Source organism: Pelecanus crispus, chromosome 5 (assembly GCF_030463565.1).
Source record: "Pelecanus crispus isolate bPelCri1 chromosome 5, bPelCri1.pri, whole genome shotgun sequence".
NCBI lineage: Eukaryota > Metazoa > Chordata > Aves > Pelecaniformes > Pelecanidae > Pelecanus > Pelecanus crispus.
The window spans coordinates 39,095,282-39,117,952 of record NC_134647.1 but is presented as its reverse complement, the minus strand read 5'-3'; the positions used below and the strand labels follow the sequence as shown (position 1 = coordinate 39,117,952).

The 22,671-nt window shown below is 43.0% G+C and overlaps 1 protein-coding gene across 3 annotated transcripts in view; it reads right to left on the bottom strand.

Annotated features, from left to right (window-relative positions):
* Window positions 1–22,323, bottom strand: part of UNC80 (unc-80 subunit of NALCN channel complex) — a 133,336-nt gene extending 111,013 nt beyond the window's left edge. For all 3 annotated transcript variants that reach the window (XM_075710650.1, XM_075710649.1, XM_075710651.1), the window contains exons 1-8: window positions 22,232–22,323; window positions 20,890–20,938; window positions 13,098–13,254; window positions 11,939–12,237; window positions 9,208–9,331; window positions 7,310–7,383; window positions 6,729–6,868; window positions 2,524–2,785 (exon numbers count right to left, since the gene is read on the bottom strand). In XM_075710650.1, the coding sequence (XP_075566765.1) occupies window positions 2,524–2,785; window positions 6,729–6,868; window positions 7,310–7,383; window positions 9,208–9,331; window positions 11,939–12,237; window positions 13,098–13,254; window positions 20,890–20,938; window positions 22,232–22,323 (1,197 nt within the window). The remainder of the gene's footprint in view (window positions 1–2,523; window positions 2,786–6,728; window positions 6,869–7,309; window positions 7,384–9,207; window positions 9,332–11,938; window positions 12,238–13,097; window positions 13,255–20,889; window positions 20,939–22,231) is intronic.
* Between the last annotated feature and the right edge of the window lie 348 nt (window positions 22,324–22,671).

Below are 22,671 nucleotides of genomic sequence, written 5' to 3'. Positions count from 1 at the left end.
AAATGTTATTTCCGGCACACAGAAACCAACGAGAAGTGTGAGAATTTTGCTGAGGCTTAGGGAGATGCAGGAAGTTACCCTGATATACTGCGAAACAATAGAAAGAATGTGGATTTACCAGAAAAATCTACCGGTCCCTGATGTGATTTGCAGGCAGCTGTTTTTGTCTTTAATCAGTTTCTGCCTGTCACTTTAAATCTATCCTGCTGAAACACAGAGTGACAATATTTTTGAGAACTTATTGATCAACCTGTGAGCAGAAATGATGACATTATGTCAGGAATTTAAGATCTAGACTGAAAAAGCAGGCTTTGAGCATATCCCTGTGTCCAATGAGCTGCTCAAGTCTCAGCATACAACCCCTTGCATTGATAGAAAGAAATGACAAATCTTAGCCCTCTGGAGGTGGCATTCTCTCCTCTGACAAGCAGAGAGCCTTAAGTGATGAGACTCTGAATTTAAGAACAGCAGTTAAGTCCCTACAGCTGGCTGGGATGAAACGGAGCCTGTCTGTGTGCGTTGCACAGATTTCAGCCCTCAGAGTTATAAAGAGGGGCATGAGCTGAAACTTCTCCTGCATGGAAGACCGTTTCACCTCCTCCATCACAGCTGTTCCGCGTAACAAATTGGAAACCTTTTTAAACAGGATTCCAATTTGATGAAGTACGGTAAAAACACACAGGACTGACACAGAGGTTACCAAAAGCAATCAAACCTGGCCCTGGAGGGAAGAATGCCCTGGACAGAGTCCTCACATTAACAGCTAGAATGTACCCTGTGGAATTGCCAAATGGATTTAACAGAAAAATGTTAGTGAAGAGCAACTGAGCAAAGGAATCTTCTGCAAGAGAAACAGCCTGGAAAAGCAAGAATAGCCAAGTGTGTGAAAGGAGAGGAGTGTTTCACCGTATAGAGAAGAACCAGCACAATACTAGTGCAAATGGTGCCTATGGAGGACAACCCCATTCATGCTGCCACTGTGCTGAGAACCACTGACTGCACTCCCTGTTGCACTAGTAGCTAAACTTGTTAAAGTGCAAAACAACTGGGTTGTTATGAGCAAAGGCAAAGGGACAGTACATGCATGGAAACAGTGAACCACACCGATAGCAGTATCTTCTAGTTCTCCCTCCAGGAGATGATATTAAGGAGGATTTTCTGTACATGCACAGCAATCTTATAAAATCCCCATGCAAAGGCAGATTAAGACTGAATAGTAATTCATATCACCTGGCCTTTGTGGAGATATGTCAAGCTTTTACAAGGATGAAACAGGCAACATTTTATAGAAATGACACTAAAGTGTAATACAGGTTAAACAATATTGCTGCTCCTGAGCCCTTAAAACCACAAGTAACCACCAGCCCTCATAAAAATCGTAAGAATGTCTACACAATCCTGAGATTTAAAAAGAATAGTACTAATGTTTATGTTGTTTATGCTTGTCTTCTGGCTTATGAGCATCTGGGCTGTACAGGAGAAAAGATATTTCACCCTTCTCCCTTATAAAATAACAGGTAAAAAACTGCCAGAGCTCTACAATACTGAAAGCAAGGATTTTTAAGAAAAAACACCAAAAAATTCTGAGAGTTCTGACTCAAAACAGACATTTGACAGCAAGATTAATGGAAGATAGAGCCTTTTACTTGAAGTGTGTCATAAAATTGGATTGCAAAAGTAGAACCTGTATTAAATTTTGTGAGGCAGTTTCATCAAATCAGCATTTGCTGTTAAAAGCCCACATGACAGGAAAAGAGTGCACCACCTAAAAGTAGCACAAATCAACAAGGAGATTAACTGCAACTGCAGCAGCATCCCCTTTTTATCCCTGGAACAACAGTGAGCTACCCAAAAGAAAAAATATTGAAGCTCTAACACAAAGATCTTTACTGCACCAAGGTCAGGAGTCTGGGGTTCCTTTTCCAGCAAAACAGGGAGCAAGTCTTGACACCTATTAGGACAGTTTGTCTACTGAGGTTTTGTTGGCAAATATAAAGGTAAGAGTTAGGCAATATGAGTAACAGGAGGAAAAGAGGTAACAACATGGAGGGCTTCTGCTCACTGCCACTGTTTGCAACGTCTACTCCAATATTTTAACCCAAGTGTTTGCCTGGAGTATGCAGTGCTGTACCAAGTGCAATTCCTTTTCTCTCTTTTGAGGGGTTACACCAAAGAAGCTCAGTGAGTCCTGAGCATTACACTGTAATGCAAAGGCAGTCTGATTTCTTCTGACAACTACATTAGTATATTCTCACATTAAAAAATAATGTTATCACAGTTCACCCTAGATTAATTATCCCAAATCAACCCTCAAGCTTTCAGCAGGCACCAGCTCTGACTCTGCATCAGATTCTGCCTCCAAAACCCTCATCGTTCTCGGGGTCTCTTTCTGAATCGATGCACACATCTGGCCTCCGGGCAGCCTAACCAACACCAAAGCTGTGCTTTTCGCTAGTTGTCCAGCCATCACTCCCCAGCATCACCACAACAGTTGCTATTTTCTTATTGATGGCAACTTCTTACCTGAGTTTTGTGGGTATTCACCAGAGAGGGTGCAGCAGCCACCATGGAGCTGCTGCGAGGTCTTGGTAACGGGGTGATCTCTGGCTCAGGTGGTTTCTCCGGCTTTTCCTGTAGCATATGCCTCAGCCTCTGCAGGTAGTACATTAGTGACCACTGCGTGCCCTCCTCAGACCAATGTGGCTGCAGCAGGCAGCGCAGCACTGCCACATCAAAGTAAGTGGCATAGCGAGACTTCTGGCATGGTGGGATCACCAAGGACACCCTGCTCCAAAAAGTAGGAGTAGAAATGTTAGTCATCAGGCTCTTTAGCCTTTCTTAGATACTCAGCTCTCTGAATAAAGAACCACTCAATGATGATCTGTCAAGTTTCTATGTTCATCTGTTCTTAAGGGGGTCACTCTTGATATCACAAAGTTTTCTTCGATAACTGGAAACCAGTTCTGTCCTAGCATACGTGCTGGTCCACCCCAAAAGACCCAAAAGCTCTACTAAGAGGCCTAGAATTTAGCCACTCATCAAGAGCTGTAAGCCATTCTCATTCTCCTGCCATCTGCAGAAGTCGCCAGGATGTGCACACAGCTGTGCCTGCTTGAGCTTGCAGGGTCATTTGACACTGACCCTTCGGGACTAAGGCCCTGACTGAGGAAAGCATTACCCAAGACACGCAAGCAATATTTAGCTTTCAGCTCCCTAGAGGACTCAAGTATATGCTTTGTGAAGTGTTTTCTTGGATAGGGTTGCTTTCTTAAACTGTGGTTTGGAGATAAGCCTCCAGCACCTGTGCTAACTGAATAATTTGTTCAGCTGGAAACAGACAACCCTTGAGGATCTGCTCTTCAGATACTAGTAATATATATTTAGGAATGGTTTACATTTGTACACATCAGGCCTTACTTAAGAAGAAGCAGGCAGGGCAGCTAAGTTAGTTAACCCTTTAAGCCAATTTAATTGATTCTTATACAAGTAAAACTTACTGTTACAGACACTCTTTGCCAAGGTGTGCTAGAGAAAAGGACCATTTTTAGCCTTCATTATGATTTCCTGCCTTTCAGGTGGTGTCATTTCCTGATGGGTTTTAGTACAGAATGTCCTAAGTATTGTAGAACTTACTGCATGCAAAACCAAGATGTCTGTAGTAAGCCTCAGATATAAGACTGAAGAGATTTCAGATCTCAAAGGGATGATATCTGTTTTCAGAGCCGATCTTATTGCAATAAAATGCCCCAACTTTTTTATTATTTGTTTTTTACACCAATTCTCTCCCAGCAGAGTACAACTGGCCTGATCTACCCTCTGTACAGTCACTAGCTGTTACGAGACATTCTGTCAGAAAAGAAGCAGAGAAAGGGAGTCAGAGGAATGAGAATCACATGGCTGGCAAAAGAAGGTGTGAAATGCTGGGGTGGGGCAGGAACTCTGGAGATCTTGGGAGGGGGGGGGTTGCCTGCAGAAGTACACAATTTGAATGTTTCTGCTCAGTATCTTAGAAACACAGCTCCGTGAACTGAGTACTTCTGTGATTTTTGGATTCTATAAAAATCAACAGCACTTCCATTAATTGTATTTCTCAGGCATTTGAGAATCATCACAAGAATATCAAACATATATATATCTTTTCAAACCATTTATATTATCAATTCTGCTAAACAACATGCAAACAGCATTGGCAGGACACCCCCATCTCCAGCTGGGTACCACCACATTCTGAACAGAGGCGTCCAACACCAAAGTCCAGCAAAGCATTAGGGAACAAGCGGCAATACTGCCCAGTGGAACCTCTAAGTGCTTAAAGTGAAGTGCGTGCTTAAAGTGCTTTTCTGGATTGCTGCCCAGTGCCACAAAGCTGCCCTGTGCATCCAAGGCAGTTATGGGGCTGGCAAAGGAGAAAGAAGTGTGCAGTGAATGTTGACACCACTTGGAATCACGTGAACCCTGCTCCATATTACACACTTGGAAATGGGGGGCAGGTGGCAAGGCTGGGCTTGGAGCAATGCGCATATCTAGAACTCAAACCTGCAGGAGCTGGTTTGCTGCCAGCCCCACAGGCCAATGTTGAAGGCACTTGGTGACTGCAGACCAGCCCATCTGTGTCAGCATATGTCACTATATGCAATCTATAGCTTCTCCCCTAGTGCTGTATTCAAGATAAAAATGTTACAAGTTTGACTACTTTAAAATGAGCTGTTACGAAAACCTGAAAAACTGAATTAGGAAGGGCAAAATAATTATAAATGGCAGTAAGTTATAAAGTTTTCCCCATAAACCTGATGTGAAGGCTGCCTGTCACAGTCAAGATTGTGTCACATAGATGCCACCTGTAAAAAACCGTAAGGATAGCTGGGATACTCAAAGCATCCCAGCAAAGGAAATAAAGCCCATCACCTCAACAGCAAATGTAAAGGATGATGCATTGCTCCCTGGTCACTTTGCAGGACCCAGATCAGTGTCTGACTCTAACCAGTCTTTCATGCTCCCCTGAATGCAGCATAGGCAAACCCAAGGCACAACACAGCTTGGAGCAAGGGATGTTCTCCTTATGAAATATTTGTCACTGAAGTCCTTCCTGCAAAGTCTATTTCCCAGGCAGTCTGTTCAAGACAGCAGCTGGCTGAAGGGCTGTGGCTTTATTTGCTTCAGTGTTAAACTGTGTCATCTGTAAACGGAGAATTTCACTGAGTGGAGCAGGGATAATGAGCCAGCATCTGAGGAACAAGCCATTTGCTCAAGATGAGTCTGAGGAAGCAGAAATGAAATTCTGTGCTTCATTTAGAAGGAACCTAGGGTTTGTATGACCAGCTCTTGGTTGCCTGAGACTGCAGGGAGAGTGGAAAGGCAGCCTTCCTTCAACCCGGGCCCAAGGACAAAGGAATACTGCGGCTGTTGGTAAGTAGAGTAAACAACATTTGTTCCCCAGTTGTCTGTTGCTTGGCAACCAAAGCTCCCTGTACAGTTTTAACTGATCAATGAGTCCTGCAAATGAGGAGACATAATGATGCTCTCTTCAAAGCCTGTCTGAAGCTTTATCCCCATAGCAACCACCAGACCCAGCTTGACAAATTGATCACCTGATGCTGTCTTCTCAAAAGGCTGCTTATTTTTTTATGGCTGTGCACTCTCTGAGCAGTAGTGTTCACACATAGAAAGGCAGTTCTATCCCCAACTTCAGTTTTACTGGCTCACATTAATACAAATTAAATAAAGACCCAGAACTGTCAGCAGGCTCGATACAAAATCCCAAGGGAAGCCTCCTGATAGGATCAGAACCCTGGATTTTTGCCCTTTCCACCAGTGAAAGAGTGCATCAAACTCCATTTTGAGAAATCAGAGCCGTTCCTAGATTATATCCAGAAACCCACTCCATCCCGTATTTCTTCTGTCTCTGTAATGAAGCAATTTCTTAAAACACTACAGTGTTTTGGATATGACATTTCCCAAAAGAGATTAGCAACAGGACCAAAATTTTTAGGAGGAGTTTAAGTGATGCTCCTAGATCCATAGAGACCTAAAAATATAGCTAGGCTTCCCTCCCTCTCCACCCCCTGAAGACACTCCTCAGCTTTATTTACTCTATGGCACTACTGAGTGCCCAGCACTACTGAAAATCTAGTTCTATCTTTACATGCCCAAATCTAGATTGAAAGAAGTTAATTCATCAGCACCATGCTGGAAAACCATGGCCTGAGCTCCAGCAGGGCAAGCTGGGAGGATGTTTGCATGGCTGCGCTTCTTTGTTAGTCTGTTCCTTTGGGCCAGTAGTCTAAAGCAAGCAAAGCAGCAGGATGCAGAGAAGGCATAATGAAGGCAATGGAGAGAGGCTTGCAAATATCCTTTGCTAAAGGCAATGAAAATTTGATCAAAAGGAAGCCAGAAAAGATACCAGCTGCCTGAGGCTGAATCTAGCTAAGGAGGGTTGAACCTGCAGGTTATTCGTTAGTGTCTTTAATTATAAGAAACCAACACATTAGGAAAGACCAAAGAAACTGTCCCAACAGGCCAGCTAGAGATTTGTCCAATGAAAGTGGCATTGAATATCAAGTATCCCCACCTGTTCATCACCCAGCACTGAGATTTGTTGAATTAAGAGTTTGAGATAAACATCCAGCACCCTTGGTGTGTACAGACAACAGCAGGTTCAACGTAAATGACTTCTGTGACCTCTGCCATTGAGTCACACTAGCCTAACTTTCTGCTGAAGGGTTTTGTACCTGGGATGTGCAGTACCTCTCTCCTGAGAGGTTTGGGAGGATACGCTTCCATCCAAGGAATTTCCACGGTGACATGCTGAAACAGTGGCCTTTGGAGGTACAGAATCTGGCTGGGTTGTCTCACAGACCACCTGTAGTCCCTTTGAATAGTTTTAATAAAAGGAAATAGGTATATAAACGTATTTATCTCTCCCATATTAGTTTTCTTACTGCAATTTGTGCTTAGACACGACTATTACTCATACCATAATACCATGGTAATACCATGGAGAAACTGATCAAGTCTGGGGCTTCTCAGTACTAGGCATTGTACAGGCAAAAGGTAAGACAGGGCTCTTGCCCAAGAAAATACATAAGATCAGGCTTTTGTCCTATAAGGCCAAGGAGATCCTGACAACTATACTCAATACCCTTTAGTTCCACTGCAGACAAGGTTGGGAGCCTTCGGAAGAACTGTGAAGAACTGTGATTTCTGGAGATAGCATACTTTAGGGTGGTAACTGCAAGCGCTGTTTCAATATTAATTTCCCCCCTCCCTCAGCTCCTTATTTAAGTTTGTCTAACCTTAGCATAGAGCTTACCTCAGTATGTCCACTGTCCAGATTGGGGGATTCACAAGTCATGCTCTGATTGTTGGTAGGAGAACTTCTCTTAGCTGAGAAAAGAAGTCAAAGGAGGACATTTCAGGAATCACCTCTAACATTAAAATGTACCACTGAAAGGAAAAACCAGAAAACAAAACCAAACCCAAAGCAGCATCTCTCTGCTGCAGACTTCCTAAGCATTAGCCACAGCCATAAAAAGAAAAAGAAAAAAGGACTGTTTTCATTTTTGCACAATTCTTTCAGTTGTATTGTCAACAACATTGCCTACTGGAAGTTGCTTTTTCTTTAAAATTAAATTTGAATATAAATTTTATCCTAAATCCATTTGGCATCAAATTGTGTTTTCCTGTGCACACTAGTGCCTTTTATTTCAGAGCTCTTCCTCTTCCTATATTTCTTGCATGTATTCAGTTCCTTTTCTAGGTTACATCACTCAATGTATTGTGACTTCCAATTTGACAAATGCCTTCATCACAGGAAACACACGGATGTCATACAGAAAGTTTGATCGACGATACTGTATGAAGAACAAGGGCATCACAAAGACTAGGATGACAATTCTTGGAATTGTCACCTCGCGAGCTATTCAGATGTGACAGTATCAGACTGACTCCAAACAAAACATTGCAAAGCTTCTTCAGTAGATTTTTTTAATTTGTTATTTGAAGGAAAATTTAAGTAAATTTCACTTTTTTGTCCCAATTTGATACTACAATGCTAAGATAGCAGAATCTTCCTTGATATAAAGAACCTCATTCCAATTTCTATTTCCGTTCTGCTGAAAACATTTTCAAAACACAAAAGAGTATTTTCATTTCAGACTCCTGAAGTTATTCTTTAGGGATTTTCTGACCACACTCCAGACCTGTGGAAACAATTCCAACAGTCAAAGAAAACATAGGACTAATTCCTTTTGTTAGTTCCAGGGCTGAAATCCTATTTTTTAATTCCAGAAGTTGAAGAAGATGGAGGAAGAACTAGATGTCAAAGATGGTTTTAAATAATTTGAAAGACTTGAATCTTTTCAATTCTGGACTGTCCCAAAGGTCTACAAAGCCTTCAGAACAAAATATGACATCCAAAATTACTTGTCGTCAGAAAAATCTTAGTGAACTACATTTTCACTACTGTGAAAATTACAGTTCCATGCTTTTGAGAATGAGCAAGCAATGCTACAGCGATATACCTAGCACACTGTCAACTCACTACCTTGTAGGAATTATGCAAAACTATTGTCTAAATACATAGAAGTAAAAAAGGTTTTTTAGAACTAGGCCAGACACAAAGGCTTGGAAGCCCAAGCACCCAACTCCAGTCTCATTATGGCTGAAGTACAAAGGAGGAACAACCCCTTCCAGCATGCAAAAGCAAATTCACAACCTAAGTCTTCTTTAGAGCTTCTTGAAACTACTTTGTTTAATTTCATAACATGGAAAAATTCAAATTTTAGATAGGAGGAGAACCTACACTGCCAACTCTGTGCTCTTCAGTGTTAATTTTTGTCTGGTGCCAGTCTGGGAAAGCCTTCCCCACAGGTGTCAGGCTGCTGCTAGATACTGCCTTTGCCCTTCTTAGCAACTAAGGAAGATATGGTGAAACAGAGATATGAGGCTGACAGGAAATGATAACTTTACTGAAGAGTTTCTCATTTCCTATTTGTGATTTCTCTTTCATCTCCTATTTAATTATTATGCAAATGTCGGTTGACTCTGAGGGGAAACATCTTTAAACTACTCTCAAAGATTTGACTAGTTCCTGCAGGATTAACATATTGCTTCAAATACGACGGCTAGAGAACGTAAGGCAGCATCAGGCAAACAAAGGAAAAGTTTCCCAGCTCTCAGGAGCGACATTACCCCAGGAAAGTCACAGACCTGTAACGATGTTCCTGATTGGTTTTACAAGGGCGTTGAAGGCAGAAACTTCAGGCTGTCTGTGTTCCCACATAGGCTGCCAAATAACAAGGCCACTGGCCAACCGAAATGTCAGGTCAGACTCCTAGAAAGACAAAGAGAGGTTGTATCACACAAGCTCACAGAAAAGAATGTTGTTTCTAGTCTAGAAGTATTGTCGTTTCTCTGATGCACAGATCTTACAAGAAATGAGTGATACCGTGTGCAGTTTTGTGGTCAGTATATGCTAACTCAGAGGCCACTGACACTCCTCAGCAGACATTAATACATTTCAAGTATAGCTATTAAAAAATAATAGGGAATTCTCAATACAAAATATACAAGAAGCTTTTTCCAAATGAAATTTCTATACTAGTTAATGAACTCTGTTTTTTCCAGGACGTTAAGCTATAAAAGAAAAGGCCATTCCTGTGTCAGAAAGCACCCCTTCTGACCATATATAACCACATCATATTTAGTATTCAATCTCGACGTTAGGATTTACATTCTGAGACTTCAAATTCTTCCCCCAAAAGAATAAGAATACTAAATATTAAAACATTACTTAGAAATTGAGGAAACATGACATGTAACAAATTACTATGAAATAGCAGTATACAGTAGCTATTATTATTAGCACTGTTAGGACCTGAGCTATGTCAATGTGTTGTTTTACATATGCAAGTAGCTGAAATCAGGTAAATTAGTACACAAGTAAATCTTAGCAGGATGAAGGTGCAGGTATGCACCTACTTGACCTAAGGTTGGATCTACATAAGGAGACACTGATGCTGGTATAGTCTGGCTATCCCCATAAGGCAAAAAAACATGGTAATAGCAGGTTTGGAAGCATAATTATAGCTGCACCACTGTCTCTTGTTGACATAGCGCCACATGCCTCAGCGGTTGAAATTGATGCTGCAGACAGAGCCAAAGGAACAGCAGGAGCTGACTGCTTATAGCTCTTCAGCCCTTCTATTCCCTACTCTTAGTGCCGTCTCGTCATCATGAGCTCGCAAGGCTTGTTATAAACTAAGCTTGTTTTTAATTACTATTTTTAGTAATTGCAACCTTGTAAAAGTAAAAGGACCTTGCAAGGCCTTTGGGAGTGGCAGCAGTAATGTGTTGCATTTTTACTTTGTGCTGCTAGCTTTTGGTGACATGCCAACACTTTCACCTACAGATGTTAAGTTACAGGATTACTTGCATCCCCCTCACCCCCCAAAAGCCTCATTTAAAACACATTGTTAAATACACAAATCCTCTCAGAAGTTAGGAATTCCATCATTTAGGTCTGCCTGTGCAAGCATGTATCATCTTCCTTGAGCACATGCATTACTTTGGTTATCTGATCAGATAGTATCCTTCCCCTGAGACCTCTGCCTCTGTGAAACACGGAAGGGACAATGCTGACATAGTGAGCCAGTTACATGCTTCATTTACCGCACCTTTTTTGAGCTTTGCTTTGATGACAGAAACATGCATGTTTTCAAGGGCTTTTCAATGTTCATCACTACAGTATCTCAGAGATCTTCAAGGTAAACCTGAGATATTGTTAGTAACCCCATCTTGTAAATGGGAAACTACATCCCAGAAAGGTTAATATAAAAAAAATTGGAAACCTAATCTCTAATAGCCAGGGTCTACCTCCAGTTTCATTTCATTTATTCAAAGGGCAGCCCACATTTGTGTGTGTAGCACTGGGAAGAATTCAGCATTTCTTCCTGTCGTGTCCCAATAGCTTACAGAGAAAATGTGGAACTAGTAATCAAGTACAAAAAATTTGGGCTAAATAAGTTGAGCAATACTGTACAGGAACTCAGTAGCAGAAGGAGGGAAAGAATCTAGCTCTCCAGACCTGCTTTCACCTGCCTTAACCAAAAGATTATCCTTTATCTCCTGTACTGTCTTATCTTCAACTGTTGCAGAATACAAGGCTGGCTTGGAAGAGATAACAGCCTCCATCACTTCATGACTTTATAGATCTTTTCCAAGCACCTACTCTGCAGAGCCAGTTTCTCTTCCAAGGCCTAGCTGGAAACATAAAGGCTAAACAGCAGCCCTCCAGAGAGATTAAAGACAAGAGGCAGGATTCAGAGCATGCAGAAAATGTCTCCTCATCACACTGCTCTGCAAAGCTGACGCACTCAGCATAAAACCAACAGAGGGACCTTGGCAGGCAGGAAGCCTGAAGCCTGCTCCCAGCTTCAGAAGAAAGGAATGCTCAATTGCCTTTGCCACCGCCATGCTCATACCACTATCATGCATTCCTGGTAATTAGCATCCAGGTGATTGTAATGACAACAACAAATCCCAGTGGCAGCCCCATGGTGGAATTCCTGGAAAGCTAGCAAGGCCCTTCTGAACAATGCTTGAGAATCACTGGAGCAAGCTAAAGCTTGCAATCCTTTCTGCAGGTTCCAGGGTCCCAAAGTCTTCACAAGGGCCACAGATCTTTGACATTCTGAAGGGCTGAAAATGGCTCACTTCAGATTTATTTCCCTTTGTGTCTGCCTGATGCTGTGGCGATTGTTCATATCACTGGAAGTATTTCTTCCTGATGGCAGTGGTATTCTGCCAGCTTGTTAAAATGTTTCCAGTGGCCACCCAGTGTGCACTGTAGGCTGAATTAATTAACAATGACAAAGGCAGAACCATTCCTTTCCTGCTCAAAGGTGTCTCCACACAAGTACCCCACCAGTGTTCCACTTACTTTAATCCTGTGGACAAGGGGAGCAAAAAGGAACACAAAAAGCTCCACTGTGGCCATGGAGTTTTGGAAGAACTTCCTTCTGTTAGTCTCCTCCTCATCATTCGTGGTGCTGGGCCGGGGATGTCCTGGTGATCCCTGGTTTTCAGCCTGGTGGATAAAGGCGCTACTGCTCCCTCCCCAACTAGAGCCTCTGTCTCCTCCAAATCGGTCATTGCTGCAGTCCTGAGGGGCCTCCAGAAGCATCCAGTGAAGAGTGTGAAGAAGCTTTGTTTCAGCTACTCCAAGCTTATCCTGATGTCCTGGATGGAAAAATGCATACAGTATCTCAGAGGGTTTCCATTAACGGTACTGTTGAGACTTTCAGAGCCGCACAGGAAACTGGGCATCCAATGTCCTGATAAGCATTTCAAAATTAAAATTCTACCATTAGAAGTATCAGCATTCTGTTTCATTATGTTTGAAAGCTCCTAATTCACCCGTCTCCATTTACTTCACAGCATTTGCAGTTCAGCCCCTGAAATATCAGTTGCAGCGCAACTGAATGCACGGACACAGAGTGCTCTTAAAAGATGCCATCTTGACAGCCTTGTCTGTTTGACTCTATTGAATGGCATGTCTCATGAAGCAAATTCCTGCTGAAATCACTGCTGAAATCAGTAAAAGACTAGTAAAAGTAAGTTAGATTTGGACCTAGTCCTATCCTTATTATCTGATTAACTTACTTGCTAAGAATCAAATGCATTAGTCTGAATAAAAACAAAAAGAAGAAGGAATAAAAAAAAAAGACCTGAAGATATTAAAAGTACTCGGTGCAACTGGGCACTGCACCATGCCTTGAAAGAAATATGTATTTTTTCAAGGAACCCATGTCTGCTGGGTGGTAACACTTTTGCTACAGCTGGTTCTATTATCTCTGGAAAGTAACTAGCAAAATATTATTGAACTACTTCGACTCTTCAGCTCATCAGACCATTAACTTCACTGGGGAAGCTCTCACAGGTTACCCTGCTATAAATGAGAACAGATCAAGAAAGGCAATCCACAGAATGAACTAACTGTGATTTTAGGATTTAGAATATGTTAGCACCCTGAGCACCAATCTGTTGTATTTTGACTGATAACACCAGTAACAAAAACACAAACTCACATGAGCACTTACCTAGCTTATTTCGGTTGGAGAGCAATGTTGCAGTACAGTGCAGCACATGCGGGAGCGCAGCTTGGACAAGTTCCCAGCGAGAAATGCTCTGGATGGCTTCAGAAAGAGCTGGAGAAAGGCCATGCAGCTTGTTCTCTACTAAAACTCTTTCAAAAGACTAGAAGTAGGAACAAAGAAAAAAAGACACTGTATATCTATTTCTGCACATACCTTCTAGTACATACAGCATTCTCTTTTAAGAACCTGTAATCTCTTAAGTTTTCATTCTATAACTAAAACACACCTTAGAATATTTTTCCTGAAAGACACAGACTGTAGCTAAAGCTCACCAGACATACGGACATACCTGGCTAAGAAATGAATGGGCCGCTCAATATATTTTCTGTAATAAAAAAGAATTAAAGCAAGTATCATGTCTATATTAGCAAGTGCCGACATGAAGCCAGACTTACAGTTGTGCTGGGTATTAATCTGGCAACGCCAGTAATCCTGTTGGAAGTCACAGGAGCTAATGAAGCCTGTATTTATGGAGCTGAGAGCTGGATATTCTTCTCGCACACACACACACACTCTTTCAGTTTAGTGTAACATAAAGGGCAACCCTTTAAATGTATATGGGCCTTAGGAAATGTTTTCACACCCTGCCACAAAAAATAATCCATGTACAAATTTTTTGTTGAGCCATGATGAACATTTAAAAGAGCTGATGGCTGCAGCAAGTTCATTATTTCCACCTCAAGCAACACAAAATAAGACTATCTGCCTTTGAAATCCGTAAGGAAGTTCCTTATTGCTAGTTGCTCCAACCATTTCAGTAAGTTCTTCCTCTGACCAGATACAAAGATCTCATTATAGGTCACAAAAGCAGTTATATTCCTTCACTGAAGTTCCTAAAGTGAAGAAATACGTTACTGATAATGCATGTCCTTGCCATATACCCGCTTAGCCTCCTGGCTACCTATTTGTTCACAAGCTGTTTCACGAATTTTATCAGGCTCTGGGCAAATAAGTAACTGTTGGCATTTATGACCTAACGGATGCTTCAGATGCCCTCATTCCAGATTCGTAAGCGTTCCTTCAACACTAGTCATACTGATTTTTCCTGTAAAATGGGGGGGTGGGGGGGGGGGTGGGGTGGTGGTGGTGGTAATAAGAATAGACTTAATCACAAAGAAGAAAAGCAAAAAGGGCAGCAGTCGTAACCTAGCTCTCCTAAATGACAAGCCACTCCCAGGCATGGTAATGTGCACACTTCTGCATACTCCAGCAGCTGTGCACATTTGTTCTCTCAGGTGGTGGCCGCATCCGCATGTGTGGGCAGGCATGAGCTGCTCCATCGAGAGGCAGGTTGCCCTGGTGCAAGCATAGTGCCACACCATCATGTGTTTACAGCATCCTCATAACAGATCTGCTCTGGCCAGCACAGAGGCCGAGAAACACACATCTATTTGTACTTACAACCTAAGACAGGAACTCCCCAATAGCGCCAGGCATAGACAAAGAGAAGGGGAGATGGACTGTATGATTTACACAGATGTATTTGGGGGGTTATTCAGAACTGAGTGTGCTTATAGAGGACTAAGCCTGTAGCAACACAAGTTGAACCTGAGAAAATACTGACAATAAACATCAGAGCATCCAACAAACATAAGTGTGTAGAAATTCACACTGCCAACCTACTAGAACCTCCACGTTCTAGTCAGAAAACTCAATAGACTTTCTTTATGGAGCAATGGCTGAAATTGGAGGGCATTAGTTGTAATACATGGACAGAAATGCCGACTTCCTGGGCATTAGTCAAAAATAATGTGCTATGAATTAGGTTGTCAGCAATGTGTATTTCTTAGCACCAGAATGTGATAACATGTCTACCAGGGAAAGGATGCCTCAAATCACTCTTACAGCTATCGGTTGGGGGCCACACTGTCTACAAAGGGAAACGGTCTCCTGCCACTCATGCCTATCAGTTCAGGAATGGGGAGAACATGAAGGGATGGCAGATGCTTGGAAAGCCTTTGCAGGCATGGGAGCAAAGTACTCATTGCAAGGTCTGAGTATTTTGTTCCATTCAGGAACTATGAAGTCGTCGAACCACAGTAGCAGTTGAGAGCACATTAGTATAAAGACAAGAAAAATCTAGAACAACTATCCCAGAGAAGGTTACCTAACAAAATGGGGGAACAAAGTAGTAAAGTATCGTCCAGAAGCAAGACAAGAGGTGCAGGGTTAATGCATTGTTACAAACAACACAAAGTCTGAAAGAGCCAGTGAAAAATATGAGATTTTATTTATTTTTGTCAAAAACAGACAGGGTGACACTCCCTATTTGTAGCTCCAGCCACACACCCCCATCTCTACTCATGCATCAGTTCTGGGGCTCACTGAGGCCTTCATTCAGCCAAGTCAAGCCTCTACACAACCCAGAATGAAGCTCAGCATAGAGGTAAGTAGTTTCTACCTGTTTAGTGAGCTGAATTAGCTCACTGAAAGGCCTGCCAAGCACCACTAGTGACCTAGGCTTATTAAAAGAAATTACCTTCTCACCCCAGTAGAAAAGCCAAACCATAAGCTCACACTTCAGCAGAGTGACAAAGCTATTCAGTTACAGAGCAAGGGGAGGAAAACAAAACAAAACAAAAAAATCACTGAGCAGCAACAGTATTCTGAAGTGTGATGAAGTGTGATGGAAAACAACATTGTTGGTCTCTGGCTTTCCATTTGCAGTTTCATTCATGGCATCAGGGAGAAAGTCTTCCAACAACTGCCTTCTGGAAGCTCTGGCCCACATTCTGCATACTTCAGAAACTCAAGAGGAAGTCAAGGAGTATGCAATTATGTCTTTAAATTAGGCTTGTATTCACCTCAACACTTTGGGTTTCTGAGCCACATGAAGCTTTTCCTACATGGTTAGCCACCAGATTCCTCTGTTCTTTCCTGGCCTGAGCAGAAAGTTAAATATATTTCAGAAAGCTTCCAGAACAGCATATGTCATCACAAGCATCTGAGATGGAAGTACTGTATGTTGTCAGAAAAATGCTAACACAAAGGCTACTGGATGGAAACCACTGAGTGTCCCTGTGTGCTGCAGGCACTGGCTGGTATCCAGTTGCCACTGTGCATGTACTGTCAGCACGGGACCTGGTTGGCATCAGTCCCCACACTGATAACTGTAACAAGCAGCCCAACAAGAACATGCAGTTCTTTGGACAAATGTTTCCATGGGATTTGCCTGAGTTCTCCATAGAAGTCTAACTCACAGCAGCTTCTGTCTACACCAGACATTCATAGAATCATAGAATCATAGAATCATAGAATCGTTTAGGTTGGAAAAGACCTTTAAGATCATCCAGTCCAACCATTAACCTACACTACCAAGTCTACTCTAAGCCAATCAAGGGTAGACTAGACTAAACCATGTCCCAAAGTGCCACGTCTACCAGTTTTTTAAACACTTCCAGGGCTGGTGACTCCACCACCTCTCTGGGCAGCCTGTTCCAATTCTTGACCACCCTTTCCGTAAAGAAATTTTTCCTAATTTCCAACCTAAACCTCCCCTGGCGCAGCTTAAGCCCATTTCCTCTCGTCCTATTGCTAACTAAGACACAAGGCCCTGGCTTAACATTTGCTCCTGTAGAGCCTCCTGTTCGGTCTGCTATGGCTCTACTCTGACTTTCAGGACCTGTTACAGAGAATATACAGATGTTAAGATGAAAGACCTAATTTTTACCCCACATGAACTAAGCAACTGCTGCTACAGCTACATGCTTCAATAAGAAGGCTGAGTGAGAATGTCTGAAATAAGCTCCCTGTAAGTCAATCAGAGGAGATATATTGTCATGCTATGGGTATGTCTGGAGCTGCAGCCTCAGGGCTGCTGCTTGGCTAAGAAAACAGTTACCTGCTTACAGCACGCTTGTCTATGCCTGCAATATCCTGCGTGCCAAAGGAGGATAAAGAACATCTACCAAGGGAGTAGTGAGGGAAATCAGTGTCATGCCTTGGCTGGAGAAAGGGCAGCCCCTTTCAGTGGTGCTCTGGGTGTGTGTGTTCAGCTCCCTCAGGGCCACTTACACAAGCATTTTTCCTTTTAGCCTGGTGATGCCATCTGTTTTCACAGGGAGTGGCGGTCAGTCTCATCTGGCTGCCTTCCCACTGCTCCTGTTCTCCTTTTACCTTCTTCTTCACCAAGAACCAAAGGGACTGTCAAATACCTTGTGACAAGGGTCAGCTTGTGTGTCACTTTGCTGCTGGAACAGGAACAGGCAGCCTGAAGAAGCCTAGACAAGCAGTACAGGACAGACCAGATTCTGGTTGGGCTTTGCCATGGTTTCCTATACAACTTTGCTTGAGCTGCATGAAATTCCCCTGCTCTAAGCCCAGGAGAGCTGTACCTGCAGCTCAGCCAGGCCCCTAGCCCCCACTAGACAGCCAGGAGGACCTTGGGAAGCTCAGCACCCCCCCGTTCCATCCTCTCAGGAGTGCCAGATGAGCTGCAGGTCTCCTCCAGGGAAGTAGCCCTAGAGGATCTCATTTGGGAAAAAGAAAAAAAAAAAAGAAAAAAAGCAGTAAGCTGGGAGAGCAGGGCCCAGTGCTTAGCTAATGAATGAACAGGATGAACAAGACCCTTGCAGAGACATGGAGAAACTATTAGTGTTTCTTGAACCAGACTTCTGTCCTTGGAGAGAACCTTACTGCCCTGTTCTTCCAAAGCACAGGCTGCATCATGGTGGAAAGCAGAGGCCATTGCTAAAGTCACTTCAGACTGACTGGAAAGAACTTGAAATGCAGGCAGACAGTATTGTCAGTCTGGGGAAGGTCCTCTGAGTAAGGAAGAATTCCTAGAAAGATCTAAAACAATCTAGGATTTCATAGCACAAAGGATGGTAAAGCTCCATTGTTTACTAAACATAGTTATAGCACAAACATTGACAAGCAACGAAACACAGATGCCAAGCACTTTCTTTACAGAAAAATCCCATGTTCAAAAACTCAATTTTCTGCAACCACGTCCATTGGCTAGATAAAATAAAGATGGCATCTTTTTAAACTTTGTTCCATATCTATCCTTTAATCATTCCTAACAACAAAACATAGAATCATAGAATCATAGAATCGTCTAGGTTGGAAAAGACCTTTAAGATCATCCAGTCCAACCATTAACCTACATTACCAAGCCCACCTAAACCAATCAAGGGTAGACTAGACTAAACCATATCCCGAAGTGCCACATCTACCCGTTTTTTGAACACTTCCAGGGATGGGGACTCCACCACCTCTCTGGCCAGCCTCTTCCAATGCTTGACCACCCTTTCCGTAAAGAAATTTTTCCTAATTTCCAGCCTAAACCTCCCCTGGCACAGCTTGAGCCCATTTCCTCTCGTCCTATCGCTAGCTACTTGGGAGAAGAGACCAACACCCACCTCACTACTACCTCTTTTCAGGTAGTTGTAGAGAGCGATAAGGTCTCCCCTCAGCCTCCTCTTCTCCAGGCTAAACAACCCCAGTTCCCTCAGCCGCTCCTCATAAGACTTGTTCTCCAGACCCTTCACCAGCCCTTCACATATTACTACATTTGCAAAAATAAGCAAAAAAACAGAGAAGAGGTAAACCATGAATTTGCAGGACCCTCCAGAAAACGTTTGGGTTTTTCCACACCCAATGTCGTCCAGGGTAAAAGAATTTAAAAATGTGTTGGCTTTGTACAGCACTCACATATGTTCCTGTGAGATCATTTACAGCTTTGACTCATGCACATCAGGAATGACATTGTGTCAGGGCAGAAGAACTGCAGAATGGGGAGAAGGAAGAACACTAAATCCGTACTGAAGCACAAGAGCATTTAGGCAGTGTAAGACTATGTGGGGGTGGGTATCTATCTTCAGATTAAAGGCTATTATTCATAGACCAATTGAAGTCAGTGATTGGTCAGGTAAGGAAAACAAGGCTATGAAAGGGCCAGGTTTTTCCTCAAGTATTAAAGTATAAAACAAAGCTCAAAGAAGCAATGCAATCTGCTCTTGCCGACCAGATGCTGTACTCACTGAATCTAGGCCTCCAGCATCTGCTTCTTCAATGCACAATATGCAGCAAATTCTACTGCAGCAAGTTCAGAGCCAAGAATAATAATAGAATACTGCACAATGTCATGTCGGATGCATTGGCAGGCAGTTAACAGCCATCGACATGCCTAGAACAATTCTGGCTAAAGAATTTTAAAAGGACAGATCATATAACAGGTGCACAGTATTTTTAGGCACACTAGTCAATACAGTGCTGTTAGATAGTCAGCTTGGTGTTTCAGAAGACAAGCCAACTACCTGTCATGTTCCAGAAACCCTGTCTTACCCATGCACACAGCACTCTGCTACCCCACTGGATAACATGGAAGGAGTTGATGTGACTTTGCTGTGCATTGGCAGGGTTAGAAAACTGATGAGCAAAAGAAGGTGGCAGACGCAGCAGCTCAGGTGGTATCCCAACAATTGCTGAAAACTAAGCCCTGCCTTCGAAAGCTTTCTACCATAATTTAATGATTATGTTAAGAATTAGAGAAGAATCAAGTTCTCCTTCATCCAAGGGGTGGAAATGGATTGGATCTTCATGAAATGCATTTTTCCAGAGCTCCCTTTCCCTTAGCTGCAACATGTCATTTGTCTGGCAGTTGGTTTGGGGTTTTTTTTTTTTGGTTTGTCTTGTTTTTCTGATATGTGCTCATAGAAGAAAGGTGCTTTAGAATCAGCCTGGGGGACACAGGGGAAGACCTGATGCCAACAGCACAGCATGAAGCACAAGGAAGTCACAGACAGATAGGGACATCATGGAGAATGCACAGAGAAGGAAGCTCTGTCCCTTGTTTTACTCATCAACACACTAAGCAAGCAGTCCTCTATCAGTATTTGGTATCTAGCAATAACCCTGAAAAATTTATGGATTTCTTAGAAGAAAATTAGTCAGCAGTGGCTAGGGCTTCTCGAGCTTAATGTCTTGTGAGAAGGAAGTCAGAAAATTGCTGCAGAGAGACCTAAGTACTTTAAACTACCAAGATACATGTCCAGAGCAAGTTTTTCCAGTCTGTCAAGTCTGGCTGCAACTGCTTAATGTACTTTAAGTCATCCAAAGATCAGCAACAGCTCAAGGAATTCTGAAATTCCCTAGACACCCATCTTATTTGAACTTGCTGCATGCCTTCCCTTTCTCCTCCCTTTAGGCAGTAGATTGACGTTTCATTTGAAATACAGTTAGAAATAAGAACTATTAGTATCTGCATAATAACCTCTCTTTAATGATGCTGCTAAGACATGGTCCCTCTATTTTCCAGTAGAGGAGGTATTTTCATCTTGCACAAAGGTAAAAGTATTGTTTAAAGCCTGTTAGTAATGTTTAGGTTTTCAATATTTTAAGTCTGAAAAAACTCCAGTAATTGCAAACTGAAATGACATCAATCTCGTCTGAAAGCACATACACACATGATGAACTGTAAGTTTAGACACAGATTGTTGTAGCTCAGTCCGCCCATACCATTATTAACTCTATTTAATTACTAATTAGTTCAGTTACTAATATCCAAATCAATACGTTTTTGTTGTGTCTAGAAATGCAAATGATATCGAAATTCTGTAGATGGGAAAATGTTTCAAATCCTTCCTGTGATAAAAGTACAAAATTAAGCTGAATGGACTAAATCCACTTCTGGCATAAGCTGAGAAGCTTGCTGATCAGCCACCATGGTCAGATCAAGTTGCATGAAAAGTTAGTTACTAGTAAGAGTTGAAAAAGAGAGACATGTACATACCACACAGGAAGCTTCATATTGTTTCCCCAGTTTAGGTCTTAAAAATGCACTGAAGGAAGGGAGAAAAAGCGTTAGAGACCCCGTACTTCAAGTGTGGATTTTGCTTGGTTATTTTTAGGATTTTTTTCATGTCAGAAGGCTGGCAAAAGGCTGAGAAACTTAATGTAAAGGAAGACATAAGGCCAAAACAATGTTCAGATACCTGTTGATGACATCTAACAGAATGCTGTTACCGTTTCTAGAAGACAAAAGTACCCACACTGATATGCCAAGAGGTAGTTAATCCACCCTCAAGAAGAGTCCTGTTCCCCATGGATAAAATCTTCCATCAGACAGTTTTCAGCCATTTTACCTCAGTGACATATTTGCAATATGTTCTGTTCTAAATATGTTAAATATTACTGTACTTTGCCTTGCCTCTATTTTAAGCCAGAGATCCATTTGCCAGTTTTGTATTAAGTATTTTCCTCCACAACTGCTGATGTGGAAGGCTTATGATGAAATGCAGGCCTGTACCCTGCAGGTAGAGAACACCCACCCTCTACTGTCATTCCCTTCCAGAATGGGATCAGAGTTAAATATTAAAAAAATTAATCAGGTTGCCATATTAAAGCTTTTTTTTTTTTTTTTTTTTGAGGACACTGAAACTGTGGAATAAAGGGGTTTTGTGACTGAGGCCTTAAATTAGAGCCACAACCTTCAAACCTTGCAATCTCCCCCCAACAGCCCCACAATGTTTTCAGTTTAGAATTCTCTTAAGACAGGATTCACAAGGAACATAAAGCCCGAGCCATACATTCAGCCTGCCCCTCACACATCATTACTCTCCGATCCAATGAAATAAGGTGAGACTTTGACATATCTGTTTGCATGCTGATGTCCCAAAGCATAGATTACATTTCCAGAACGGCTGCAAATACAGCTACAAGCAAAGCTGCAAGTCTGGTGCAGCACTGAGGGATGCTGCTTCTGGTACCAGAGCACCAGGAGTCCTCTTAAAAGTGGGGGCTGAAGTGGGGGTGGGGGGACGGACAAGAAGGAGGAGGGGAGAGGTGCATAGACACACATACACATGGATGTTTTAAAGTCAAATCAAGAAGCTGCCTGGGACTGCCACTAGGTTAAGCTGCCTCCGGTCCTTCCGCCATCCCCGATACACACAGATTGCTCTCTGTTGAGTGCAAAGAGAGCAGCTTGTTTCACGCCTTCACGTCGCAGCTGCAGTAACCGCTTCCTCCCCGCCACTGGGCAGCAGCTGGCCTGCCCCCCCCCCCCCCCCGCCCCCCACTTCCACTGCCCTGTTGCAGCTGTATCCCAAGTACCCAGGGCTTGCTGCTCTCACCTGGTTTGCCTCCATAGGAAGGTCTGGATGGGCAGAGGGATGCCACGGCCGCTCTCCTGCTCCTGGCCCTCCGAGCTTTTCCTTTTCACCATGATGCTGATGACAGCTGCTGCCGTGAGCCAGCCTTAGCAGGCATACCAGCCGGGTTCTCCCATGGCTGCCTCTTTGCTCTCCCTAACTCTTTACCCTCTTCCCTTCATCCCCTGCAGCCCACCCCCTCCCTCCCCTCTCACACCTCCCTTCAGCTTTGCCGGTGCAAAATGGCTGCAGAAGGCAGGGAGGAAATTAGGGGAGCGAAGATGTCCGCGTCCCTCTGCTCCCTCCCTGCCTTCAGCACCTCCCTCTGTGGACAGCTCCCAGCACCCAGGGCCGCGCCGGCGGGCGGGGACAGGGGAGGGCGGGGCGGGGCCGGCCACGCCCCTCCAGGCCCCGCCCCTCCG